We start from the raw sequence: 25,432 nt of genomic DNA, 5'->3' as shown, positions 1-25,432 counted from the left end.
TCAAAATCAACCAGACAAAGCATAAGTTCTACTTTGAAGGCGATATTCTTGAAGAAGCTACAAATTACAAATATCTTGTGATTGTACTTCCAAAGATTGGAAAATGGTATAAGCTCTTCAAAATAGATGTAAATGTAAAGTTATGAGATTGGAAATATACTTGAGCTATTTTTGGGCTTGTTGTGCTCCCAATGTACTTTTTAGGTGCTAATTGTGGATGTAGCATTACCTTGAACTCACAATGGAAGCAATTTGATAAAATTCAAACATGCTTGACTACAAGCACATTCAAGATTAAACATGTAGTTCCTTGTGATAACATACAAAGTGGAGCTAGAACTATTATTAGAGCAATTGTTATGGTATCTCACAAAAGAAGACTTGAGTGCAACAAACATCAAAAGGATGAGTAAATTGAATCTATCAACTTGACCATATTGCCCACAAATAGTAAATAGATAAGGATTTTTGATAAAAGTTCTACAAGTATATTTGAGATTAAAGGGTAAGAAGAAAGGAAACTTGATGCAGGAGCATCCTGGGTTTCCTTGCAATCCTGAATTATGTTCATCCTGGTAGTATAACCGAGTTCTAGCTATGTTGACCAAGCTCTCCAATCTTAGCCAAGTTGTTTTTGTGTTAACCGAGCTTGTTGTGTCAACCGAGTTTCTTCTTTGCTAACCAATTTGTGTAATGTCAACTGAGCTTTTCAATGTTGACATAATCTTGTAGTGTTAGCCGAGTCGTTCTGTGATGACCGAGTGATCCTTCATGTGCCAAGTGAACCTGTTGTTGTTGATGCTCGGGTCCTTCTTTGACCAAGTTTTTTTGTGTTTGGTTCTCAATTGGAGTTGACTCTTGTATTTATTTTGGATTGTAGAATCGTGTCTAGGGATGAGTGTGGATCATTTTGAGGTCGGCCTTTCTTCTTTGTAATGTTCTAAAATCTTCTGTAAGTCGATTTGGCAAGTATAAGTAGAGGTATTTGGTCTAGTTTAGAGGGGGGACTTAGAGAGTCAGAGCAGATGTTGCAAATTTGAAGCTGAATATAGATCTTGGAGTTATATTTTGTATCTGGTCGTAACCAGAAGGCCTTACAGCTGAGTATGTATGTTGATAACTTGATGAATCAATAAAAGTATTTTGGTCTCTCTCTCCTTGGTGTTGTTCTCTATGTGTTTTCTTCTGTTGTGTTTACTCAACAAGGTGGTTTGGATAGTTGGGTGTGCCTTTGGCCCTAGCTGTTTCATCCCTCCTTGCCCCAAAACTTATTATATTAATGGGTTTGATCCCACATCGTCATAAAGTGTGCATAGGGCTAATATTTTGTGAAGAGCCAAAATTATATTGTAATGTTATAAACTAACTCTCATCAACTCCACTATGAAACCGAACTTTCGAAAATGTCAAAAGAAGCTTGTAAAGAATGAATGCATATTTTTGCACTTCCAAGAAATGGAAACAATTCAATAATGATCCAGACAAGAATGTAAATATCTTGATATCTAGTTTCATATAAAATTTATCTAGCCAAAGGATTGTTGAAAAGTTGAGGTTGCTCCTCATCAACTTGCATAGAGAAAGGATTGAATTGTAAAAACAATTTCATCGAGAAAGATGTCCTATAGGTTATTCTTAGCCTTCTAAACATTTTTAAAACATCGTCTTCTTCTATAAGTGGAATTTGTAGTCTCCTCTAAAATGACATTGACTTACAAGCATAGTGCATTGATAGGAAATGAACAAAAATATCTTTGGACCCTACTCTTAACATATGATGAACATTCTATCTATCATACTTTGACGAGGCTTACTCCCTATTCAAAGCTCTCATTTTAGCATATTCAAGAAGGTTGTGGACGAAGATTGTGGAAGTTGGCTTTACACCTATTATTAAAGCATATTGGAGACAAAATGGCACTTCACTATAGAATGTGTTGCTTACAAGGATATGCACTTGCACAATAACATCTTAAAGGTCGGCAGCATGCACCATTTGTTTGACAAAGATAAGATCAATGTGAATGTCAAATTGTTAGTCAAGATTCATAGCAAAAAATATGAAATCAAGAGGAGTATGAAGATTGTTAGTAATTGTTATATTTTTATCCCTTAGTCTATATGTCTCATGAACATTATTATAATATCTTGATAGGTGGTTTAGAATATAATTTATTCAGCCAAGGGACTGTTAAAAAGTTGAGGATGATCATCATCAACTTATAGGAAAAGGATTGAATTGCAAAAATAGTTTGATCAGCAAGCTATCTTGCAGGCTATGCTTAGCCTTGTAAACCATTGAAGACATAATCTTCTTCTATAAGTGGAATTTATGGTCTCATGTAAAAGGACATTGACTTGGGATTATAGTGTATTAATTTTTTTAAATGAATGGAAATGTCTTCAAATCCTGCTCTACACATCTAAAAATAAATTCAACTATCATAATTTGACGATGTTTAATCACTATTCCAAAACTCTCATTTTAGCATATGCAAGGATGATGTAGGTTTATGGAATTTGTTTTTACAACTATTATTTCAGAATGGTGGAGATGTAGTGGCACTTTATCATAAAATGTGTTGCTTACAAGGATATCCACTCTCACAATAATTCTTAAAAGTTGATGACATTCTCCATTTGTTTAATGAAGATAAGATCAATATGAATGTCAACTTGTTAGACAAAATTCATAGCATAAGATCCTACATCATGAAGATCATTAAAAAATTGTTATTCTTTGATCCTAGAATTTGACTATCATATGAATTTTTTTTTTACTAGTTTTATTTCTTTTTATTTTAGGTTTAAAAAATAATAGTGACTCAATATTCATACAGCAATTAGTAATAATATATAATAAATCATATAAAAAAAATTTGCCATACATATAATATAAAATTAAAAAATAATTATAAATTAGTAGTATATACAAAAAATTTAAATTACCTAAATTTCTATATATAAATCTAAACAAATAAATTCATATTTTTTATTTTTTTTAAATCTAAATTAATTTGAATATATAATAAACAAAATTGAAACATATATATTCGATAGATAATATTTATGTGAGAGCTTTGTTCCGAAAATAACTTTCTCATTATTTTTATTTTAAATTAGGGTACAATTTGAAAAATAACAAGTTAATCTATAATTTCCTTTTAGAATTTATAAATTTAATTTTTGATTTTTAAGATGATTTTTGTTTTTATTTTTTTGGTTTAGTTCTTTACTTGTTTAAAAAAAATTAGCTTTGTACTTTTAAATTAGTTTAATTTTTAGTTTTTATGATATTTTTAATTTAATGTCTTGTTTCATCCATTTTTAATTGAATTTTAAGTTTTTATAATATTTTTAATTTAATTTTTGTTTTTATCCATTTTTCATGTTATTTTTCTATGAATTGATTTAGTTTTTTGTTTCACAATTATATTAATTCATAATTATTTTAAATAGTTTAATCTTGTACTCTTTAAATTAGTTTAAATTTTATTTTTATAGTTATTTTAATTTATTTTTTTCTATTGCTTTTAATTTTAAAAAATTATGTAGAATGATTTTTTCCCTTCAATTTTTTCATATTAACAAAAAAAAATTGGAAATTTATTCATACATCATAAATTAATTATAATGAATAATGTTTTTTTTAATTCAAAATAGTTTTAAATTTTACATTACTTAAATTAATTTATTCACATTAATTTATATTTAAGAAATAGTTTTATTAAATAAAAAATTGACTCTCATATTCGATCCAAAAGTAGAAACTGGCCGTTACAATAATCGAATTTCAGACCTGCGGTATGAAATATGGTCAATGAATTTGACTCAAATAATATTCCTGATAGCAATATCACACATGACACCTTGACCTTGCGTAGAAATTATCTCTACTTATCAATGCTTCAAGGGTTTATAGCCTTACTAAAAAATTGTTTCTGACCCCATTCTACGATCATGGTGTTCCTCAATGAATATTAACGTCAAATATTGCAACGCTCAGCACTTAAGACTCCTTCCATCAGTCATGCCTCGCTCGAGTTTGCTCCCCCTCTATTCGACCTCCTCAAATTTTGTAGTCTTTCCCCCCCCAAAACTGCTCAAAATTGTCTAATTGTTTTAGGTAGTTGAGCATTATTCCGCAACATACACTAAATTGATCAAATCAGAAATTTTGAACCACCAAAGACCAGGGACGCTATGCCCTGCTAGCTGTGCAACCATTCTGATCACACCTACACCACTCCCTGATTATTTTAGTAGTCTCCTTACTGGGTCATTCAACATTATTCTTGGCCATGACTCTTTATCTTCCCTGCTGTTGTAATCTTTCTCCCTGCGTTTGACGGAATCCCTCCATTCTTGAGGCTTTGGTGGATGTCCTTTGCCTTCACATGGTCAATACTGGCGTCATTCCTCTTATCCGTTATGTTCATTTCTCTTCATTATTTCGTTTCTTTTAATATTTATCATATCCATTAATGTACAGTTGGAAAAGGCCTGACATGGGGATGCCACAATGCCCCAAATCAACCTTTGCCATCTGCAAAAGGCTTGATGGCCCTTAAGTACCTTCTTCAATAATCTAAACGGCTCAATACAACTTAACAGTCCATAGCGAATAGCTTGCCTTCAATTATTTATCAAATGTAGTCATTCATACAAAACAGTTACTCGTCATAAAATTAAATTAGCTCATGCAAGCACAAAGCACCTATATATCTCAATGAGGTTGCCAATTACTAATTAGTGCGAAGCACAAAGCACCTATAGTATCTCAATTAAGTGGCCAATTACTAATTAGTGCTAAGCAAGGCCACTTGTCAAGGCAGGGTCACAACGTAAGAGAGTGGCTACCTCCAGATGACCCCTAAGCAAAGCAAGGCTCATGATCCACCACATTCCCCTACTCCCCATCTTTAAAAAGCCTAGTTATTAAAAAGCCTAGCCCGTCAAAATCGATGTCACTTTAATTAAAGGCTATTAATAAACAGACAGCAACGGTCATTCCACTATCAACGTCAACAGCAACTCTGCTTAGGTTTTGTATACTTTTAGTATGTAGAGAAGAAAAATTAAGCCCATAGATATTTTTGATGGATTATTTTGGATTTGTACTTATCCTAATTTGAGATTATCAAGTTAAAATACATTTTCCTTGTAACAACTCCCAATTTGGTTATGGCATTCCTTCCAAAAATTCAACTCTCATTAACAGCTTGTGTAGAGATTGGATGGATCGTCATTAAAGTTCTTTGCAGATTATTACAGTTTTGGTCATAGTTTCATATTCTCTTACGTGCTCCTCCAAAGTGTGTGTCATGTTTACTCCTGGACTTATAGAATGTGCCAATATTTTATTCTCAAACTTTCCACAAATGATAGGTCACTCATTTTGCTGTCAGCCCACAAGACACGATAGAAATACAATCATAAACATTGGAAAACGGTTGAAATTTCTATTTAATTGCACAGCTCCTGGAAATATGATTGCCTGGGAACATTTGAAGAAACTGTAGTCTTGGATACTTGTATTAATGAGATATATCTGCCTTGAAAAGACAGCTAAAACTAATACTTCTAGAAAAATAGCAATATGATATTGCTGATAATGACTTAAACTGCTACTGGAACAGCTTCATCCAAGGCAAGAACGCCGGGCAAGGTTTTCCCTTCTAATAGTTCCAAGCTGGCACCACCACCAGTTGAAATGTGACTCATCTTCTCAGCCACACCTACTTTCTCAACAGCAGCAACAGAATCGCCTCCACCAATGATTGTGGTTACACCCTTCTCACTTAGATCTGCAAGCTTATTTGCAATTGCCTGCATTCAAAAATACATTTAAAATAAGTATAAACCAGTTCGTTCATAAAACTAGAAAGAAATTATGAATAAGGTAACATCCAAGAAGTACAGCCAAACAAACCTCGATTCCAATTGCCAATTTCTCAAATTCACACTCCCCTCATAAATAGTACATCCCAATCCATTCATACAACTAGAAAGAAAGTATCTAGCTAACAACATCCAAGAAGTCCAGCCACACAAACCTCAGTTCCAGATGCAAATTTCTCAAATTCAAACACTCCCATGGGACCATTCCAGATAACAGTTTTAGTTGTGTCCAAAGCATCGTTAAATGTCTTGATGGAGTCTGGTCCAATATCAAGACCCATCCACCCATCTGGAATCTCACTAGAGGGTACGACCTATAAAACACACACAAGAACAAAATATGAAGAGAATGAACATTAAAAACCTAATCTTCAAGGAAATGAAGAAATGGAAAGTGGAAAGATATGTATATTTCAAAAATCAGACAAAATGTTGGATACTACAATTCCAAGTAAATGTCTATTAATAACTCCAGCATAAAGCACAAACCTTGCTGTTTGCATCAGGAGCAAATTTGTCTGCAATTACAACATCTGTCGGTAACATGAGTGAAACACCCTTATCTTTAGCTTTCTGCATCAGGCTTGTGGCAAGCTCGAGCTTGTCTTCTTCAACAAGGGAGGATCCAACTTTAAGTCCTTGGGCCTTATAAAAAGTGAAAATCATGCCTCCTCCCAGAAGAAGAATATCAACCTTCTCAAGTAAGGACTCAATAACTCCAATTTTGGAGGACACCTTGGATCCTCCCACAATGGCGGCAAATGGTCTCTTGGGTTCAGACACAGCACCAACTAGATAGTCAAGTTCCTACACAACAACACAGTTTCAAAACATCAAGAAAAATGATATTCAATTTCCTCTCTTAAGATGGGCATATGACAATGTAAGATGATAACAATGATATTGAAGACATTTTCGAAGCATTTGTTGGGTTATTTTGAAGGAGCAACCAATATTTATGTCATTTCTATGCATTCATTAAATCATATTAAATTACAGAAGTATTATAACAAATTAAAACATTCAAAATCCCATCAAGTGCAAAAAGGCACAAGCCCCAGGATTTAAAGTACATAGAGACTTCTACCTTCTGCAGAAGGAAACCAGCAACAGATGGATGGAGATACTTGGTAACACCTTCTGTAGAAGCATGTGCTCTGTGTGCTGTGCCAAAAGCATCATTAACATAGAGGTCTGCAACAGCAGCCAGCTTCTTTGCAAACTCAGGGTCATTTTTCTCTTCTTCCTTGTAGAATCGGACATTTTCCAGAAGCAAAACCCCTCCTTCTGGTAGAGATGCCGCTAATTTTGCTACTTCCTCTCCAATGCAATCATCTGCTTTCACTACCTGCATAAGCAATTATTCAAAACCAAATAGAAATATAGACTTAATTTGATGAAGATAGAAAGTAACGTCTCAAATGACATATTATACATACATTGATCCCAAGTAACTCTGATAGCCTGGACACAAGAGGTTTCAAGCTGTACTTTGGTGTAACACCTTTAGGTCGGCCCTGCAATTCAGGAATCACCAGATGAAGCTCGAGACAGTCAGAAGAAGGTAAAGACATCAATGACAGAGAATTATGATATAAGTTAGAAATATTTGAATGGAATGAACTAATGATGCACAAGTCTCAAAACTAACAACTTGAACTTCAGAAATGAAAGAAACAAGCCAGAAAATATGTCCATATCAAGTGAACCAGCTTGACAACAGAAACAAAAATATTTGCAAAGAAAGCAAACCAACCTGACAATGCATAGAGAGAGAAAATGACAAAAAATCCAGATTCTCAGAGAAGTTCATTAAATTAAAATTCAAATATAAAACACCTGGATAATAGGAAAATAAGGTAATACAAATGACACAAAACCAAACCTAGCTTTGACCTTACTAAAGGGAATATATTTCAGTAACTAAAGGGAAGTGGCTGGAGGAAAGGAATAGGAGATGACAAATTTATAGCCTTTCAATTCAATTGCTGAGCTCTATAATATAATTAGAATTCTAAACAGCTGAAATTCAAATAGCAGTAACATTCATAATAATAAATATTGAGCATTGCATGATCAACATTGACCATTGAAAATTGAAATACAAAATTAAGTGAAACTATCATGAATATGAAATTGTACATACTATACCAACCTGAGAAGAGATATGGAGTAAAAGAAGAAAGCAATATTGATCAGAATTCTCTTAGCAAGTTTTTCAATGAACACTCAAAAACCAAAATCAACTGCCTAATTGGAAAGATTTTCAAGTCAAGCATAAAGACAATAGAAGTGATTTTCAGAAAAAATTAAGAAAACTCTTCCATTTGCCTAGTTGTCATACTGGCCCTTGTAATTTGGCCTTTCAACATTCCTTAATGGCCCAGATACCAACAAAAACCTCTGTTTATCAAGCAGAAAACATCTCTCTTCAATAATGTAGAAGGGGCACATAGGGAAGACGATAACCTAGAAGTAAATCACTCTTGACGTAAATGACTCCTGACAGTTCATTGGCTAAACAATATCATTGTAACCCAGTCAGCAAAAAACTAATGTGCTCCCATGTGGTTGGGTATATTAATAAGAGATGGAGAAACTCAGCTTAAATGCAGCAATTATCTATTCCATTTCACAAAAATAATCAAGAAATGCCACAATTCACAATTTGTCTGTCTTTTAGCTGCCCAGCCTATTCTGATCCTCCCCTGCAAATGTTGCTAATTGAAGCCGGACCCGGCTGCTTGAAGCCTTGTCGTTCAAATCTACATGTGCGGAAATATCAAGCAAGCCCCCTTCTGTGAAACTATTGTTTCAAACTTAATTGATGTTTCACAAAATCACATAAATGTGCCAATTAGAAGCTTTGACCAAAATCCTCTGACATTCATGTCATGGAATCCATGAATAAATAATAGTTAGAATTTACTGGGCAACATACGATGTTGAATGTTTCTTCTGGTGGATTAAAATCTATTTTGTACAGAATGGATGAAGTGAGGAAAATGACTTTCAAAATGAACTTCTGCATTATCCTTGCACGCAGAGTTCCAACAAGCCACATACTTAAACCCACCACTTATTATTATTTTTTAATCCACAATGTTCTACCTATAAGAGGTGGGCCACACACTGTGGACCATATTTGGATGCAAAAATATTTCAAAAGAAAAAAAAACTGGTAAGATAACTTTCACACAATCAGCAAATGAAAGCAATCTTGGCAAGGAAAACAGTAGTTATACACAACCAATCAGACTCCCCAGAGCAGTCTTGGCAAGGAAAACAGTAGGTTTACCCTACCAATCAGACACCCTGCAAATATCTACGATCCTTCTCAGGATAATTTTAGAAATCATTGCCACTATGTTAGGATCAAGGATACAAACATAGCCAATCAACTTCTACAACAGCTAACTGACATCACAAAATATTAGTCATGCCTTTCAACCCCACAATATTTAGTCGGATTATAAGAAAAGGAAAAATAGCCCTTACAAAAAGAACATCATTATTGTGTCCATAGTCAAAATGCTTCCATTCAGTGTCAATCTAAATGAGCTCAAGATGAAACCTATGATCTTCAATAACTTCTATGAACCTGTTTTTACAAATTTTATCATATTAATCTAAGTTGCCGCTTCGGATGTAGGTTCAAGATTTGGATTCGAAATTCGTCCAAGATTTTTTTGAGTTGGGTTCGGATTCATTTTGGGTTCGTCATATATATATATATATAATTTTAAAATAGTTTAATAATATTAATAAAATAAAAACACTTGTATTTTGTTAATGACTTCAATTTTTTTAGAAAAGCATAAGTTAAACATATTAAATTAAAGTTTATTTCAAAAAAATATTTAAATTCTAAAACTTGAAACGTTTTTTTTTTAATAAATAAAACATAATGTAACTAAGAAAAACTTAGATTGCATGATATAATTTTTACAGAATAGGAAAAACTGAGAAAAACATTACAAAGCCAAAGACAAGTAGAGTCGCAGTGCTGAGTTGGAAATCTGTGTCACTGATGTTGCTGGTCCATGACACCGTTCTGCAGTAAATCTGTGTATTTCAAAAAGCCATTTCTGTGTTTATCTGTGTTGCTGGTGTAATGCGTGTTTAGCTGCGTCGGTGGTGTAAATTGTGGGTTTTATAATGCCATGTGTGTATTTCAAACCAAAAATCAAAATCGAAAAAGTAGAAAAAACTCTAAAATGGAAGTCCAAACTGCTCAAGTCGTCACCCAGTCACCAGAAATTCATTCAGGGCTCACACAGGAAAAAACCAAGTCGACCAAATTCGCATGGAAGTCGACCAGGGTCCTCAATGACGAATTTGGATGGAATTTCTCAGTCTGCAGGCGAATTTGAACCGATTTCGAATCAAACCAGAATTTTGGACAAATCGAACCGTGACTTCCACCCTTGGTGACCGAATGTGGTAACTTAGATAGTAATCTGTATCGTACAGCTGGCTTAGGTTTTGCAGTCCATCACGTTTTTCACCTGGTTTAACACAGCTGGCTTCAAGATATATATACACATAGATATTAATCTGTATTGTACAGCTGGCTTAGGTTTTGCAGTCCATCACCTTTTTCACCTGGTTCAACACAGCTGGCTTCAAGATATATATACACATACCAGACCAACATTATTTACAAGGAGAATAAAAATATACGTTCAGCCATGCAAAAAAAAAATCATAATTGTGCTCCTGGTCAATATAATACATTTCATTGGTGTTCACCACTTAGTGTGTTGGTTAAGTGGTGGTGGTGGTGTTGTCCACACCTAGGTTCAAATCCCTGCTGGGCCATTGTGATGGCAGGCTTTTGCCTTTGTTGATCCAATGTGCTTGCGGGTTTAAGCCTCAGATGTGTAATGAGGGGATGAGGTCCCCCATTTGTGGCCTCACCAGTTCATAGCTCCAAGTCAAAGCATTTCAAGTGGAGCTGGAAGGCGTGTTGTGCCAGCATCACTGGCCATGTTAAAAAGTTTTCTAGGCACTTAAGTTTATATATATGAATATATAATACCTTTCAGTATATATTAGAAAGAGCTCAAAAGGAAAATCAGCAGTTTCTTCAGTACCTTTTGCAAACCTCTTATAATTATTATGTTATTAATCTGTACTGTAAGGCTGCTTTGAGTTTGATATATCATAGCTTTAATTCACCTAGTGTCAGCAATGACTGGGCATATATATCAATTATCATTTTGGTTTGTATTTAGTTGTGTAAATTATATATATTTGTATATATGAATGTGTGTATGAAGTTCATTAGTTTTCTTCCCCCATTCGCACGGCTATATTCGGACACATGCTATATATACCAGTGGGGCGGGGGGGTAGATTGGGTTGCATGTGTGTGTGACTCTGTGTGTGTGGGGTACAAAATTAAATAAAAAACGAACTGATAGTTGATAATGTAACCAACAATTGTCAAATGTTAATCAAAACAGTTTATTAGAACATTATATTTTTCTTCATCCAAAGATGACATCACCTGGCTTGTTAGCTTGGAAAAATCAACAAACTGTAGAAAGCAAGTCCTACGTGGCAGCCTTGTGCTTCTCATCCTTGATCAAGACAAAGGAAAGCTGGCTATTAAGGTTTTTTCAACTTTTCAAAACATTTTTGCACCATGGGGAAGTACCCAAGGTCCTTCCACAGCCCTGTGGATTTGGCCATGTTATGTCTAACTGCACTATACAAGTCCAGTGTAGCAACCAAGTGCCTGCCATCCTCGATCAAGACTAAGTAACACTATTAGATAGACTTTTCTTTGGCCTTCTCATTGAGATAATTTTTTTTGTCCCAAGATAGTTCTCACGCAAAAGCACAATAGGGATTGAGATATCTTGTATCAACACAAAACAGTTTTCTTTCTTTTGTTTGTTTTAGTTGTCTGCACAGTAGATCAACTATTGTGTTTGGCTTTGTGCAGTGTGCATCAATGGTTCTGTTTTGTGATTTTAATGTCTGGAAGAGGCGCGGTGACACAAAAACCAGTCATTGAGATGTCAGAGGCACATGAGCATACGGACTCTGAGTTTTGTCTTCCAAAAAGAGTGTATGAACACTTGTGGCGCCACACATAGTATTTTACTCAGGTATGCTTAGTAAAGCCATGCAGGATACAGTCCATGTCTTGAAAAGAGGGGGACTGAAGAAACCATTCAGAGGCCAGCAGATGGAAAGCAATGAACGTTGGTGTTTATGTCAAGTTGTGTAAAATCAAAAATGTCAGTTATGCAAAATTGCATGCAGAGGTATTGCAAAAACAGCCAAAGAATCAATAGACCTGCTGACAGAACTGAATCATTACAATTTTTAAAGCTTCGGTTGCTAACATGTGGTGTAGCAAGGATCATTGAGATCTCATATCTATAAGGGACAAAAGCACCTGCCACTTCAACATAAAAGTGGAATATTCCTTCTATAGAGGTTATTGGAGTCCAGTAAAAATTGGAACTAAGTTTAAAATGGGTCAAGGCTAACTATGGAAGTCGTAGGCACACCTGGTCTTAAAACAAGAGATAGATTGTAACAGAGTTTCTACCAGTAGATTGTTGGGTTCCATATAATTTGGAGTGTCAAGTAGGGTGTACAATTCTTCTGCACTAAGTCACAAGGTTCGAGTTCGAGTTCGCGTTCGACGACTATGTAATTCGGATGAAGTTTGACAAGTCAAAAAAATCCAAAAAAATTCGACATTAAATCTATGTTACTCGGAAACGCGTTTCCAGCCCTAAACCTTGAGTTTCGGAAACCGTCCCCGTTTCGGGGACTTGGGGACGGCCAGAAACGTTTCCAAGCCGTCCCCACCCAAGCAAGAAAATCGGAAACCCGTCCCCGAAACTTCGGAAACGGTCAACGCGTTTCCAAATGGTGTTGACCGTCCCCGGGACTCCGTAGCCGTTTCCCATCCGTCCTAGGGACTGCTTGAAGTTTCCAATTTTAAAATAAAATTCAACTTTAAAAAAAAATTAATAAATGGCAATTTTCTGCCCATTCGCTCGCACCACATTAAAATAATAAAATATGTTAATATAACCCATGTTGAAATATATTTTTTTGGAAGCCATTACAAACTAGCATCCAACTATGACTGAAAATTAAAACTTCAACTTTTGTTCAACAAACCACAACTGAAAAATGATTGTAAATTAGACTTCTATTTGATTTTCATATTGCAGACCTGGAAATGATTGCTGCTGGGTTGAGGAATACTCAGATTGTTTTCAGCTTTGATAATGCTCTAATAGCAGCAATAATTGCCCAGAAATAAATTGTTATAGCTCATTACTGCCCAAACAAGATGGCTGCTACCTATCTAGGGAGATTTGGCACAACAAATTCGGTTTTCCTCCAAAACCCACAAGAAAGGGCTCTAAAGTCTAATCTATGGTAGATTGATTCTCTCATTTGATGTCATCCTATGTTCCAATTCTTAGACGATGATTCGATTTGATGCTATGTTCTATGCTGATTTGATAAATGAAATTGGTAATTTTAAACTATGTTGCTATGATGAATGTGACAATGCTGTGTAATTCTAAAATTCATGAATACATATATATATATATATATATATATATATATATATATATATATATATATATATATATATATATATATATATATATATATATATATATATATATATATATATATATAATCCCCTATTTCAGCCAAAAAAAAAAACATCCCGGAAACCCATTTCCTCGTCCCCCGTCCCCCTGTCCCAAAAACTTGGGGTAACATAGCATTAAATTCGCCTAATGTAATTTTCAAAAAAAAAAAGTATATACTAGTTTTTATTATTATATATTTTAATAATTGATAAAATAATAAAAGCATTGACATATTTAATTATAAATATATGATTATATAATATAAAATATTATTAACATGTTTTAATATTTAATAAATAATATAAAATTAATAACAGAAATAATAATAACAATAACAAAACATTTGATAATAAAAATTTATAATTATTAAGTAAATCTAAAGTTAAATATTTTCAAAACATTAAACATACTATAATAAAAATTTAAAACTATGAACCAAAACCTAAAACTAAATAATCTTCGAACATTGAAAAACAATATAATCCTGCCCAAATTGTCGAGGGAAAGAAATGGATGCGAATGTGAGTTTTCTTCAGACGCCATTGTGGATGGAGAGGAACGAAAAAACCCAAGTTCTCACAGATTTCGTTCATTGTAGGAACGACCATGACCTGCAACCTGCACTCACCTGCTACCTGCACAAACACGACAACCTGCGACCTACAGTAGAAACAATAACCTGCAACGTAAGACAGATTTGAGCCGAATTTATGCAAATCTTTTATTTATTTTTTAGGTTCGCCGAATTTCAAACCTAGAGCCGAAAATTCGGCGAACCTTGTGACACAGCTTTTGCATATATTACTGATAGAGACCTATTTGTTTTTCCAGATTCTTCAGTGTTCTTCCTCTATCTTATGCTTTTGTTGGGCAACTTCAAGCAACTTTGAGTTGGTTGTTCGTTAACTGTTTGCATCATTTGGTATTAAAGGAAGAGACAAGTTTTGTAAGTGAAAGTTACATAAGTGGCATAACAAAGTGCAATGAGTGTGTATAACTTTGCCGATGGACCAAAGGGGCTGCAATGCGTGTGTATAACTTTGCCGATGGACCAAAGGGGCTATGATCCATTAAAAAAGAATGAAAGAAGCATCAGAGTGGTCAAAGGACCACGCTTGGAAAAAAAACTTGCTGATATGACGAGGACCCATCAAGGAAGATTCAATGTCATGGAGATCATAGAGAAGAGGAGAGTACAGAAATGACATTGAGAGGGAAAACACTGATGGGCAAGGAGAAGTGAATATTTTGATGAGAAATTCACAATAAAAAAACAAGTTGAAAGAAAATCTAAGTTTGATCAACCAGTTTATGAAGCCTGAATCTAGATGAGTTGATACGCTAGAAAATAGAAGGTACAAAATATTTTGAGTTTGAAGTAAATGACGATCCCCAAGGAGTCAAGTATGTAAGCATAAAGTTGAAGGGCCATGCCATGATGTTGTGTTGTGCAAAGAGACAACATCAGAAAGTTTAAACCAATGATCTCAAGTTGGAATCAAATGGTTAGTAAGCTCAAACTTACAGAAACTGTAGAATTTGGCACAGGAGAAGACATCCTTAAAGTACATAAAAGAGTTCTTTAAAGTACATAAAAGAGTTCTTTCAGCTCAATATTCAGGAAGGTCCTATGGAGATGATGATGAAGAAAAGATCTCCAAATATGTTATCAGGTTGTGCAGTTTGGGATTAAATATGCTTGCGAATATAAGTCTTGTAAAAGAGGCCTACTGAGAAGCAATAAATAGAGTAGCCCCATAAGTAACAGCAAGCCAAAGGTAAGGATGTCTACAAAAGGGGCAAACATGGCACAGAAAAGCAGACATACAAGCAGAAGAAATAATAAAATGTAGATTTTGCACAAGCCTTCAAGAGTGATCAGTGAGCAAATTTCAATCTGCAAAGGGAAAGGAAACCACAAAGAGGTGGCTTCAATGAGACTTGCAACAAATGCAAGGAAGCAGATCACTGAGCTTTCAAGAATTTGGAAGCAGAATGTGAACAAGGGCATGTAGATCAGCATTTTAACACTGTGCATACCAAAGATGAAGAGAATGGAGCAGAATGTGCAACTTTAGAGGCTTTGGAGCACTTGGTAATGCGAAAGCAAACCAAACAAAGAAGAGAAGGAATCATGGTTGAGAAAAAGTATCATGCACACTAACTGTAAATCGGGAAGTAAGCATTGCAGATTGATAATTGATGGAAGCAGCACTAATAATCAAGCATCCTCTAAGATGATTCAAAAGTTAGGGGGCGAAGTCATCAAACACCCGACAATATACAAAGTTTCCTAGTTGCAAAAGGAACAACTCACTATGACAAATCTGTGTAAAATTGCATTTCAAATTAAAGCTTATACAGATGAAGTTTGGTTCTGATGGTTATATGGCATGCATTGTTGGACAAACTATAACAATATGGTATAAACACAATCCACCACGAAAGATAGAAAACTTCACTGTCATAGAGGATGCAAAAAAGTTTGAACTGTTATCCAATAAAGAAGTACGTGTTACAGATTGATTATTAAAGGAAGCAACACTAGTAATCAAGCAACCTCTAAGATGATTCAAAAGTTGGGGTGCAAAGTTATCAAACATCCCACAAGATACAAAGTTTCCTAGCTTCAAAAGGGACATCAACTCACTATGACAAATCCGTGTAAAACTGCAATTCAAATTTAAGCTTACACAGATGTAATATGGTACAATGTGATTCCGACGATATATGTCATGCTTTGTTGGAGAGCCTATAGCAATATGGTAAAAACACAATCCACCACGAAAGATGAAAACTTTGCTGTCATACAAGATGAAAAGAAGTTTGAATCTTCACCTATGTTCCACAAAGTTTCTGGGACAGGGACGTGTTTCTGGTAAGGGTACAGCTCAAAGCCAAGATTTAGGGTACGGGATGTTAGGGAATGGCTATTAAAAAAATTGGAGAATATATATATATATATATATATATATATATATATATATATAGAGAGAGAGAGAGAGAGAGAGAGAGAGAGAGAGAGAGAGATATGCATATCATAACATTGATAAACCATTCACCGTAGTCATTTTAGAAATTCAATATATCGCAAATTAACAAAAATTTCAAATACTTTCATTGTAAAAATATAGCGTACATATAGCAAAAATGCCCAAAGGCTCCAAGTTTCATGCATGAAATGACATTAAAAATTGAAATGTAAACAATGGACATTCTATTATAACTAAAACACTAAACAGTAAACAATGACATAGAAGTCCAATTCCATAATCAGTTGTCCATAATAATATTAAAATGTAAATACTATAAAAAATTACTAAACAGTAAACAATGCATAGAAGTTCACGATATGACGCAAGGAGGGTAAGAAGTGCTAGGGCCAAAGGCACACCAGCAATCCAAACCACATTGCAAAGTTAACACAATGGAATTAAACACACAAAGAGAACAGCACCAAAGAGAGAGAACAAAACACTTTTATTGATTTATCAAGTAATCAGCATACATGCCCAGCTGTAAGGCCTTTTCAGTTACGGCCAGATACAAAATACATTCAACATCCACAATCCAACTTCAAATTCGCACTTCCAGACACAGATGCAACAAACTTTCAAAATCCTCCAAGTTCTACTCCAACTTCTCTACAATTTTCCTTTTCTCTAACCTAAGCCTAAACACCCTATTTATGCTTGCCAAAACGGCTTACAAAAGATTCTAGAACATAACAGAAAGGCCAACCTTAAAATGGTCTCCACACATCCCAAGACAAGATCCTACCATAAAAGTCGCGATCGGAATTAAACACGAAAGTCGGCTCCCAAAACACAGACAACTCAGCAAAAGAAGGAACAAAATGCTAACACTCAGCATCAACAGGTTCACTTGGCACATGAAGGAACACTCAGTCAATACTAGATAACTTGGCACACACTAGATATAGTTAGGCACACACTGTGTAACTCAGCACACACTACAAAGTGAGATGGGATAACACGCTAACCCGAATGTTAACACAATGTGGGATAATTGCAACTCGGCTGATACTGCAAAATTACCAGCACTCGACAATTGGTGCAACTCAGCAACAACTGGCAGGAATGAAGACAAATGAGCAGGATAACACGTCAACCCAGGATGCTCCTGCATCACAATAATATATAGCTTTCCATAATCAGCAGATAGTATGTCTAAGAGTCTAAATCAAGCAAAATTTGATGCCATAACCTCATTTTTCAACTAATATTCACTCCTCCACCAGCCACTCTTCTCCTTTGTGAATGTGAAAATAAATTTCTTTTCCATTTTTTGGTTATTTTATGCTTAGATTACGTTTTAGTATTGTTGAATGTGGTTTGGGTGTCTTTGGGGACCAGCCAGCCTTTTTTCCAAATTTAAAAATGTCTTTCTTTTTTATTTAAAGTCCATGAATTGCTTGAGCCATAGGAAATGGCTATAAGCCCCCAGTACGTCCCCTTGCTATCCTAGAGACTTCAAGCTGTACCCCCATACCTTGCTGCTCTCAAAGCGTCGTTTCCAAACCATCCTCTTTTTTCGGAAAAAGGAAATAAATTTGGGGACGGTAAATTCACGTCCCCGAGACAGGTCTGGGATAAATTGGCAAGGGGTGTGTCCCCATGGAGCATAAATTTTTACACATCAAGGAAGAAGTTGGCATGAAGGACAAAATGATTTGGTTAAACAGAGAGTTTCTCAAGAAAGTTAGGCACAAAGGAATGCCATGTAATGGTCCTTGAGCCTATGCCAAATGACAGGGAACTTCTAGCCATAACCCATATCCTGCTGCTCACAAAGTGTCATTTCCGAAACGTCCCTTTTTTTCAAAAAAAGGAAACAAATTTGGGGATGGGAAATTCTCGTCCCCGGGCAGTGCGGGAGAAATTTGGCAGGGTACACGTTCCTGTGGAGCATAGATTTTTACTCATCCAGGAAGATGGCACAAAGGGCAAGATGATTTTTTTGAGCAACAGAGAGTTTCTCAAGGAAGATAGACACAAAGGAGTGTCATGCGATGGTCCTTGAGCCCATGCCAAATGAGAAGCACTACTCAAAGAATACAGTAGTACTCATATCATAAGCAATGGGACTCTGAATGGATTGCAGCCAATATACTTGCCAAACAAGATGCTGCACTGGATCAGCCGGTATGTGTGTGGAACTCAAAAAGCAAATTGAGAAGTTTTTGAGTGTCTAAAATAGGAAAGTAAAATTCCTTGGGAAATACATGCAATACTTGCAACAAAGGAAATGAAGTGGAGATTGTAAATAGATCCCCACACAGCCAACGAGATAACCATAAAATGACAGTCTTTGTTACTATAAATGGATGATCCCATGGATTGCATGAGCAGACAGCTTTTTAACTTTTAAGTGGATACCTTCAAATAACAACCCAACAAAAAGATGAACTGTGCTGTGCAACTTCTCATTTGGCATGGACTGATAAATGAACCATAGGCTTCAGCACAACTAAAGATGGAAACCCCCATGTGAACTTGAAGAGATGCAATTTCAAGCAAAAATAATTTGCATATTTAAGATTTGAAATAGCTCAAGATAAGTTGAGGATGGATATAGAGAAGTTGAAGGTGATACTCAAATGGCAGTCATCTTATAAACCTGACCTTATGCCTGGTTGATATGTTGCAGTAAAAATCTTACATTTATCAACAAAAAGCCAAAGATTTAAGAAAGAGAGTTCAGCAATGACAGAGAAGAATCAAGGGTTGCAAGATAAATTAGAAATATATGCATAATACATGAAAGAATGGCAACAAAAGTTCTTTATAAAAAGATGTTGGCAAAGCTCCAAATAGATTGGAAAATAATGAGAGGAGCATACAACCAAGAGACTAAACTATACCAGTGACGAACAAACATTGACTGAGGTATGCATGCGTACCAATCCACCTTATGCTTTTTCTTCCAAGAAAGAATCAATAATTTCTTTGCTGTTTTTAAGAAAAACAGTGATGGAAATGACTCTAACAAGTTATCAATCATGAGTTATAATAGAAATTTCTTAGCAAAAAATGAACAAGGAATGAGAAACCCCCTAGAAATTGAGGGAAGGCCTCAATGCGCAGAATTTGGGTGCTCTCCTGGACAACAAGAAGTTTCAGACTGTTCTAAGACAGTTGAAGCAAGGCAATTTTGCAAAAAGTAGAAGCCCAAATCACTTTCTATAGGAGTCTCCAATGAAGGTTTGCTAATGAAGAAGAAGGTAGCACTGCACTATTTTAAAAAAAAAAAAATTAGAAACCCCAAAGAAAAGATGGTATCTTCATCAACAAAGAGATAACACATCACACTGTCACTGCAAGAAAGAATACAGATGAAAGAAACCTTCCAATAAAGGCAAAAAGAGTCAAAATGAGTTGAAGAATCTCAAAAGAAAGGAAAAAAGCCCAGTGGAGAATGTAGAGCATCTTCATTCCCTCAACCATGTGCAAGCAAGCATAAGGAGCCAAGGAAAATACACAAGAGGTAATGTTTCATTGTCTGTTGCCCACATAGAAAGAGAAGCTGAGTAGCAAACTAATTTTGAAACACCAATGATCATTTTGTGGAATGAGTTACCATTATATGACCATGTGTTGGAAGAAGCAATCCATCACCAAGCAGCCTAATGAATGAATGATTTCAATGGCACCCACAAGACTGAACAATTTAAAGAACCCAAGAATAGCATCTTCAAACAATCTTCATACCCCTTTCGAAGTTGGATCTTCTGCTATGAATCTTGCCTGAAACGTTGGCGGTCATTTTGATCTTATCTTCATCAAACAAATGGCGCATGTTGTCAAACCTTCAAGTTGTCTTTGTAATGGATACAAATATATTCGTAAGCAGTACTTCCATGATGAAGTGTCATTCTGTCTCAACAACACCCTTACTACAACATATGCAAATTCTCTCTTCCCAGGTTTCCTTGGGCCTCTTCCTCCTACCTGTCTCACAACTTAGACAATGCAATCCTGTCCTCAATTGTGCAACTAACTGCCTTGCTTTCCCTTTTATAAAGACCCCTAATAAGTTTTTTATCCCATGCTCACAAGTTGGATTAAACTATTTACTGTAATATGCTTTCTTCGTCCAATGGGATTAATCCATATTGCAGTCCTAATTTTTCCACCACGTACTTCAAAGGAAAGCACATTGACCCACCAAAAAGCAACGTATAAAAAGAAAAAAGAAAGTAAGATGTGAAATTTGAGTCAAGATGAAGAGAAACAAAAAATATAATAAAAAAAGCTGTTATCCTACAGCATATTAAATAATTACAAGACTTGTTGCAACATTATGAGAACGGGCACAGAAAATGAATATTGCTATACCCATGTTTATTTTGTGGAACAAGTCGCCATTATGTAGCCAGGTGTGGGAAGAATCAATACATTGCCAAGTAGCCCAATTACTTGAAAAAGAACACAAGTTGTTCGCACCATTCTCCAAGCCATAGAGAAAATCAAGGCATAGAAAGCCAAAAAGAAAGTAAGATCTGAAGACCACTCTTCAAATCAAGAAATATACAGTATTTTCAACTTGATAATTATTTTGTGGAATGAGTCACCATCATATAGCCATGTTTTGGAAGAATCGACATATCACCAAGCAGCCCAATTATTTCAGAAAAAATGCAAGTTGTTCACACCATTCTCCAAGCCACAAGCAAAAGCAAGGTATAGAAAGCCAAAAAGAAAGCAAGATGTGAGGACCACTCTTCAATCAAGAATGACATAAAATGTTGGTAAATGCATTTTCAACTTGACGAGATGAATCAGAAGAGGCAATCCAAGAAGGAAGAGGCGTCTATAAACAGGAAGTAATAATTCAAGCATCTGTAAGCCAAGAAGAATGAAAGAAATAAAGCTCTTCTTGAGAAGCCATCATAAGGGGGGCAGACCACAGAGGTATTTGTGTCATCATTGCAAATGGGCGATGGTAAGAAATTGTTTTTGGACTATTGGGTAGAATCCCTACAATGGAATTGATTTCTGTCTACGAGTATGAGGAGTACTGGTAGTGAACATAACCCGAGACTACTGTCGAACCATAGATCCAGTGAACAGAAATCCAAAGCACATTGGAGGGAGACTTCAGTTTATACCATAGTGCAGCCAAATTTCAGCTAAGCAAGATTATCACTCTACAGTCTACACCAACATGAATAAAGCTTGAACAAAAACAGATCAGTCAAAGCAAGAGACTTAGCTATTCAAAATGAAATAAATTGTGTTTCTCTCAGGAAATCAAATCCACGCTTAACTCTTACAATCTCACTAAAACATCAAGGAAAATTCAAGCAACTTGAACAAACTTAGGTAGTTGACTTCTTTCATTAATGACTCAAACAATCACACAACTATTGTCTAGATTTCAACAGCTATCTGTAAGATGTGACCAGAAGGATCAACCCTTTGTTTCCTAGACTGACTTTCTACCACCACCAGTTATTGAAGATTATAAAGAAAGATTGTAAGCAAACTCCATTTCCATTTCCAAGTGAGCTCTTCTGCTCTACTCGAGTAAGCCCAACTACAGATATGGAAAGATCACCAAGAGCCATTGAAATCTCGCTCTCCAATCAATTAAAGACTCGGGTTCCTCTGGCCGGATATATATTTATTATTAATCATTTTCAGATAGTTAGACAAGAAGAGCAAGCCCATAATTTCAGAAAAAATCTTTGGTTAGCGCTTTCAAATAATTCAAGACATCTTTGACTCTTCTCTAATTGTCATACTCTAGTCGCTAGGGTTTCACTTCAAATGTACTCTCACTTTCCCTTGAACGTTGAGCAAACTATAATATATTTCCGCTATAAAGTGAACACCAGAAAAGTTGTTATTAAAAGGTAAACGGTAAAAACTATCCCAACTACTACCGAAAGGCATTGATTATAATTGAGTTCGGCAGGTGATTGTTCGAGGCTGTGTAGATGATCTGATTGAACTTGATTCCAATGTCATTACGCAACAGTAAGATTGAAGTTGGTAAAAATAAACGGCCGCCACATCGGCTTTAATTTGGGTTCTTGACGTCCCAATTTCGCCCAACTGATTCAATTTGGCATTAACTTGGACTCACAGGACTGTTGATTATTTCCAACTTCTGAGCGAAAAAACGCAGTACCAATGCCATGAAAACGTTAATGAAAAACAAAAGGCGAATAGATTCACATGTCGCTAGTCACGGATTCAAACATGACGCCGCAATAAATTTGGCATCCGAGGAATGGTCGTAATCATTCATTCTCCTAATAAATGTGTGACACAAAATAGAAACAGGCAGAACAATCTAAAGGGTATACTCACCAGGTGACTAGAAAGAATGACCTTGGCGCCGTTGGAGATCAAATACTTAATGGTGGGAATAGCTGCCCTAATACGCGTGTCATCGGTGATATTCTGTGAATCATCGAGAGGCACATTGAGATCTGCCCGCACAAACACCTTTTTCCCCTTTAGATCAGCTTCCTTCAAGTCCCCCACGCTCTTCTTTGCCATGCATAACACTTTACTGGCCCGCCTTGCATTGCTCTTGCTCTTGCTAACACTTGTACATGCCAATTCGTGATCGGAGGTTAAAAAGCTGGATTTGAAGACACCCCTAACACTGGCGCTGGATGAGCACACTAACGAGCGCACCAGCGGTTGCAGAGAGAAAGAGGCGGCGGAGTGATTGCATCTCCTGGTTGATATAGCCAAGCGTATTGAAGACGGTGATGATGATGACTGCAAATTAGTGAGATTTGGCGTGGAGGCAATTCGTGCCATCGCCGATGTTGCTGTTGTGGAAGCCATTGAAGTCTTACTGGTCAAAGAGCGATCGAGGGAAGGGACGAACCACGTGATAGCTGAGAAACACAAGAGAGAGAAGAAGGGGAGGTGGACATGTGTTTAAAACTAGAGGTTGGCATTTCGCATGGAGGCGGGGGGATAGAGAGGCTTAGCCCTTTACCCTTCCCGAGTGGTGGACAATCCCTCGTATAACACCTTTCTTGTCATTTTCTAGGAGCAGAAAGAATATAGATAGGATCATTTTTCTCCTTTCATCTCCTCCTTTTAGGAGAAAATGACACATAGAATATATGGCTTTTCTTTAATATTTAATTACATTTAACAGAAAATATTACAAAATTTAAAAAACAATTTTGTGGTTATAAGATGTATTCTTGATGTTAATAGCACATAATCAAGTTTGGATCACATAATGATGATCAATATTAATTAAGAAACGAAAAAAGATGAGATGTATAACAACATTGAGCTAAAAAATAAAGAAATTGAGAAAACTGGAGAGCTCAATATAAACATAAGAGTAGTAGAAACGCGAGGGAAAGAAATAGAGGATAAAGATGCGATAAATTCAAAAGATTCAGAGATGGATAAGGTATTGATGAACTCATTTCAACCCAACCAGGTGTTTATACAATATGTTAGGGAAGAAGGAAGGAACTCTCGAATTCAGATAAGGAAGAAAATTGCACTCTAAATTTCACCAACAACAAGGGAAAATATTTTAGGACATACAAGGAAATAGAGGCCAATACAGATTTTGGAGCAGAGCCATAACTAAAAGGCCATTTGAGCAGCAATCTAAAACTGTAGTAGGAAACATTAATCTTGGAAAGGCTAAAGTGGCAAAATGAACAAAAAAGAAAAAAAAAATGGGTATTATTTTTGAAGGCTCGACAAAACTCATCTAAGAACTACCAATCCCTAATAGAAGACAATGATCTAAATAAGGATACCTCCTTTCCAAATGAAGATGGTAGAAGAGAATTTGTATATGTATTCAAGGATGGAAGATGCAGGTATAGAGCATCTTGAACAAAACTCTATAGAGCGGTTACAGATAAATTCAATTATGTATGTAAATAACATAATTGGAAGCTACAAGGAGGGATACAAGATTATGGGGGATGAATTAGGAACTCAAACAACAAATGGTCAAGATTACACTAGGTTAGAAGATAATAATTCCAACCATCAAGAAATGCATCAGAATACTCATGAGGAGGTGAGGAAGGAAGAGGACTCAGATAATGATATAGAAGACACATAAACCTTCAATCGAGTAATGGAAAAGGCTCTAAGGGAAGAAGCAGAAGATGGAGAGATTCTGGGGCAAGAAATTCTTATTTCTACATGGGTTGCTAGTCCAACATGTATACTTGGCTTGGTTGCAACAAAAAATGGTTTAGCAAATGTAAGGGTGATAAAAAAAATTAGAAGAAAAGGGGCAGGAAATCACTTGTGGAACTTAGATGCAAGGCTCAAAATGATGATAATCAAGCTAAATTGATAGAAATATTTCATGTAGGGAAGGGGAATATCCTTCCTAAGGCCCAATGAAACTCACAACTTGGAATGTTAGGGGCATTAATACCCCTAACAAATAAATGTTAATTAAAAGATATCTAAAACTTGTTAATTCAAATATAATTTTAGTTCAAGAAACTAAACTAAGTATAGAAGAAGCAAACAAATTTGGGAAAAAAACTAGGTGTATGGAAAACATAATCAATGGAGTCTTTAGGAGCATCAAGAGGCTTAACGATAGTTTGGGACCTTATGAAAGTCTCCTATGAACCTCTAGCTAAATATAATAATTGGGTATCGGGGAGAGTTAAAAGTGTTAATCCAATCTAAATTTTATATTGACTAATGTTTATGGACCAACACAAAACAGTCAAAAGATAGCATTATGGATAGATTTAAGCAACCATTTGTATTCAAACCACCTAGAAATCATATATTAGGAGGTGACTAAATAATGCAATACTTAATACCAATGAAAATTTAGGGGTTCCATTTTCATCTCACGATCTCAAAATGATTTTACTCGATGGGTAAACAATA

At 35.6% G+C, this 25,432-nt stretch overlaps 1 protein-coding gene across 1 annotated transcript; it reads right to left on the bottom strand.

Annotated features, from left to right (window-relative positions):
• Positions 1–5,438: 5,438 nt before the first annotated feature.
• On the bottom strand, positions 5,439–23,435 carry LOC149542972 (phosphoglycerate kinase, cytosolic). Its single transcript, XM_089797899.1, has 6 exons — positions 22,883–23,435; positions 7,341–7,418; positions 6,989–7,249; positions 6,391–6,708; positions 6,057–6,215; positions 5,439–5,829 (listed from the first exon to the last, which is right to left on the bottom strand). The coding sequence occupies exons 1-6, from the start codon at positions 23,369–23,371 to the stop codon at positions 5,620–5,622; spliced, it is 1,515 nt and encodes a 504-aa protein (XP_089654025.1). The 5' UTR covers positions 23,372–23,435; the 3' UTR covers positions 5,439–5,619.
• Between the last annotated feature and the right edge of the window lie 1,997 nt (positions 23,436–25,432).

Source organism: Cupressus sempervirens, chromosome 8 (genome assembly GCF_028749045.1).
Source record: "Cupressus sempervirens isolate cs-2001-9-10 chromosome 8, ASM2874904v1, whole genome shotgun sequence".
In the NCBI taxonomy this organism is placed as follows: domain Eukaryota; kingdom Viridiplantae; phylum Streptophyta; class Pinopsida; order Cupressales; family Cupressaceae; genus Cupressus; species Cupressus sempervirens.
Note: the sequence above shows the minus strand (reverse complement) of the source record. Positions and strands in the feature narration are given on the sequence as shown.

Bases quoted from the DNA above. Each gene is read 5' to 3' on its own strand.
- LOC149542972 (XM_089797899.1), bottom strand. From the start codon at position 23,371: ATGGCTTCCACAACAGCAACATCGGCGATGGCACGAATTGCCTCCACG. The intron at 7,419-22,882 runs GTGAGTATACCC...CCTGAATTGCAG, and splicing joins TCATTCTTTCTAGTCACCTG to GGCCGACCTAAAGGTGTTAC. The intron at 6,709-6,988 runs GTAGAAGTCTCT...GTTGTTGTGTAG, and splicing joins CTGGTTTCCTTCTGCAGAAG to GAACTTGACTATCTAGTTGG.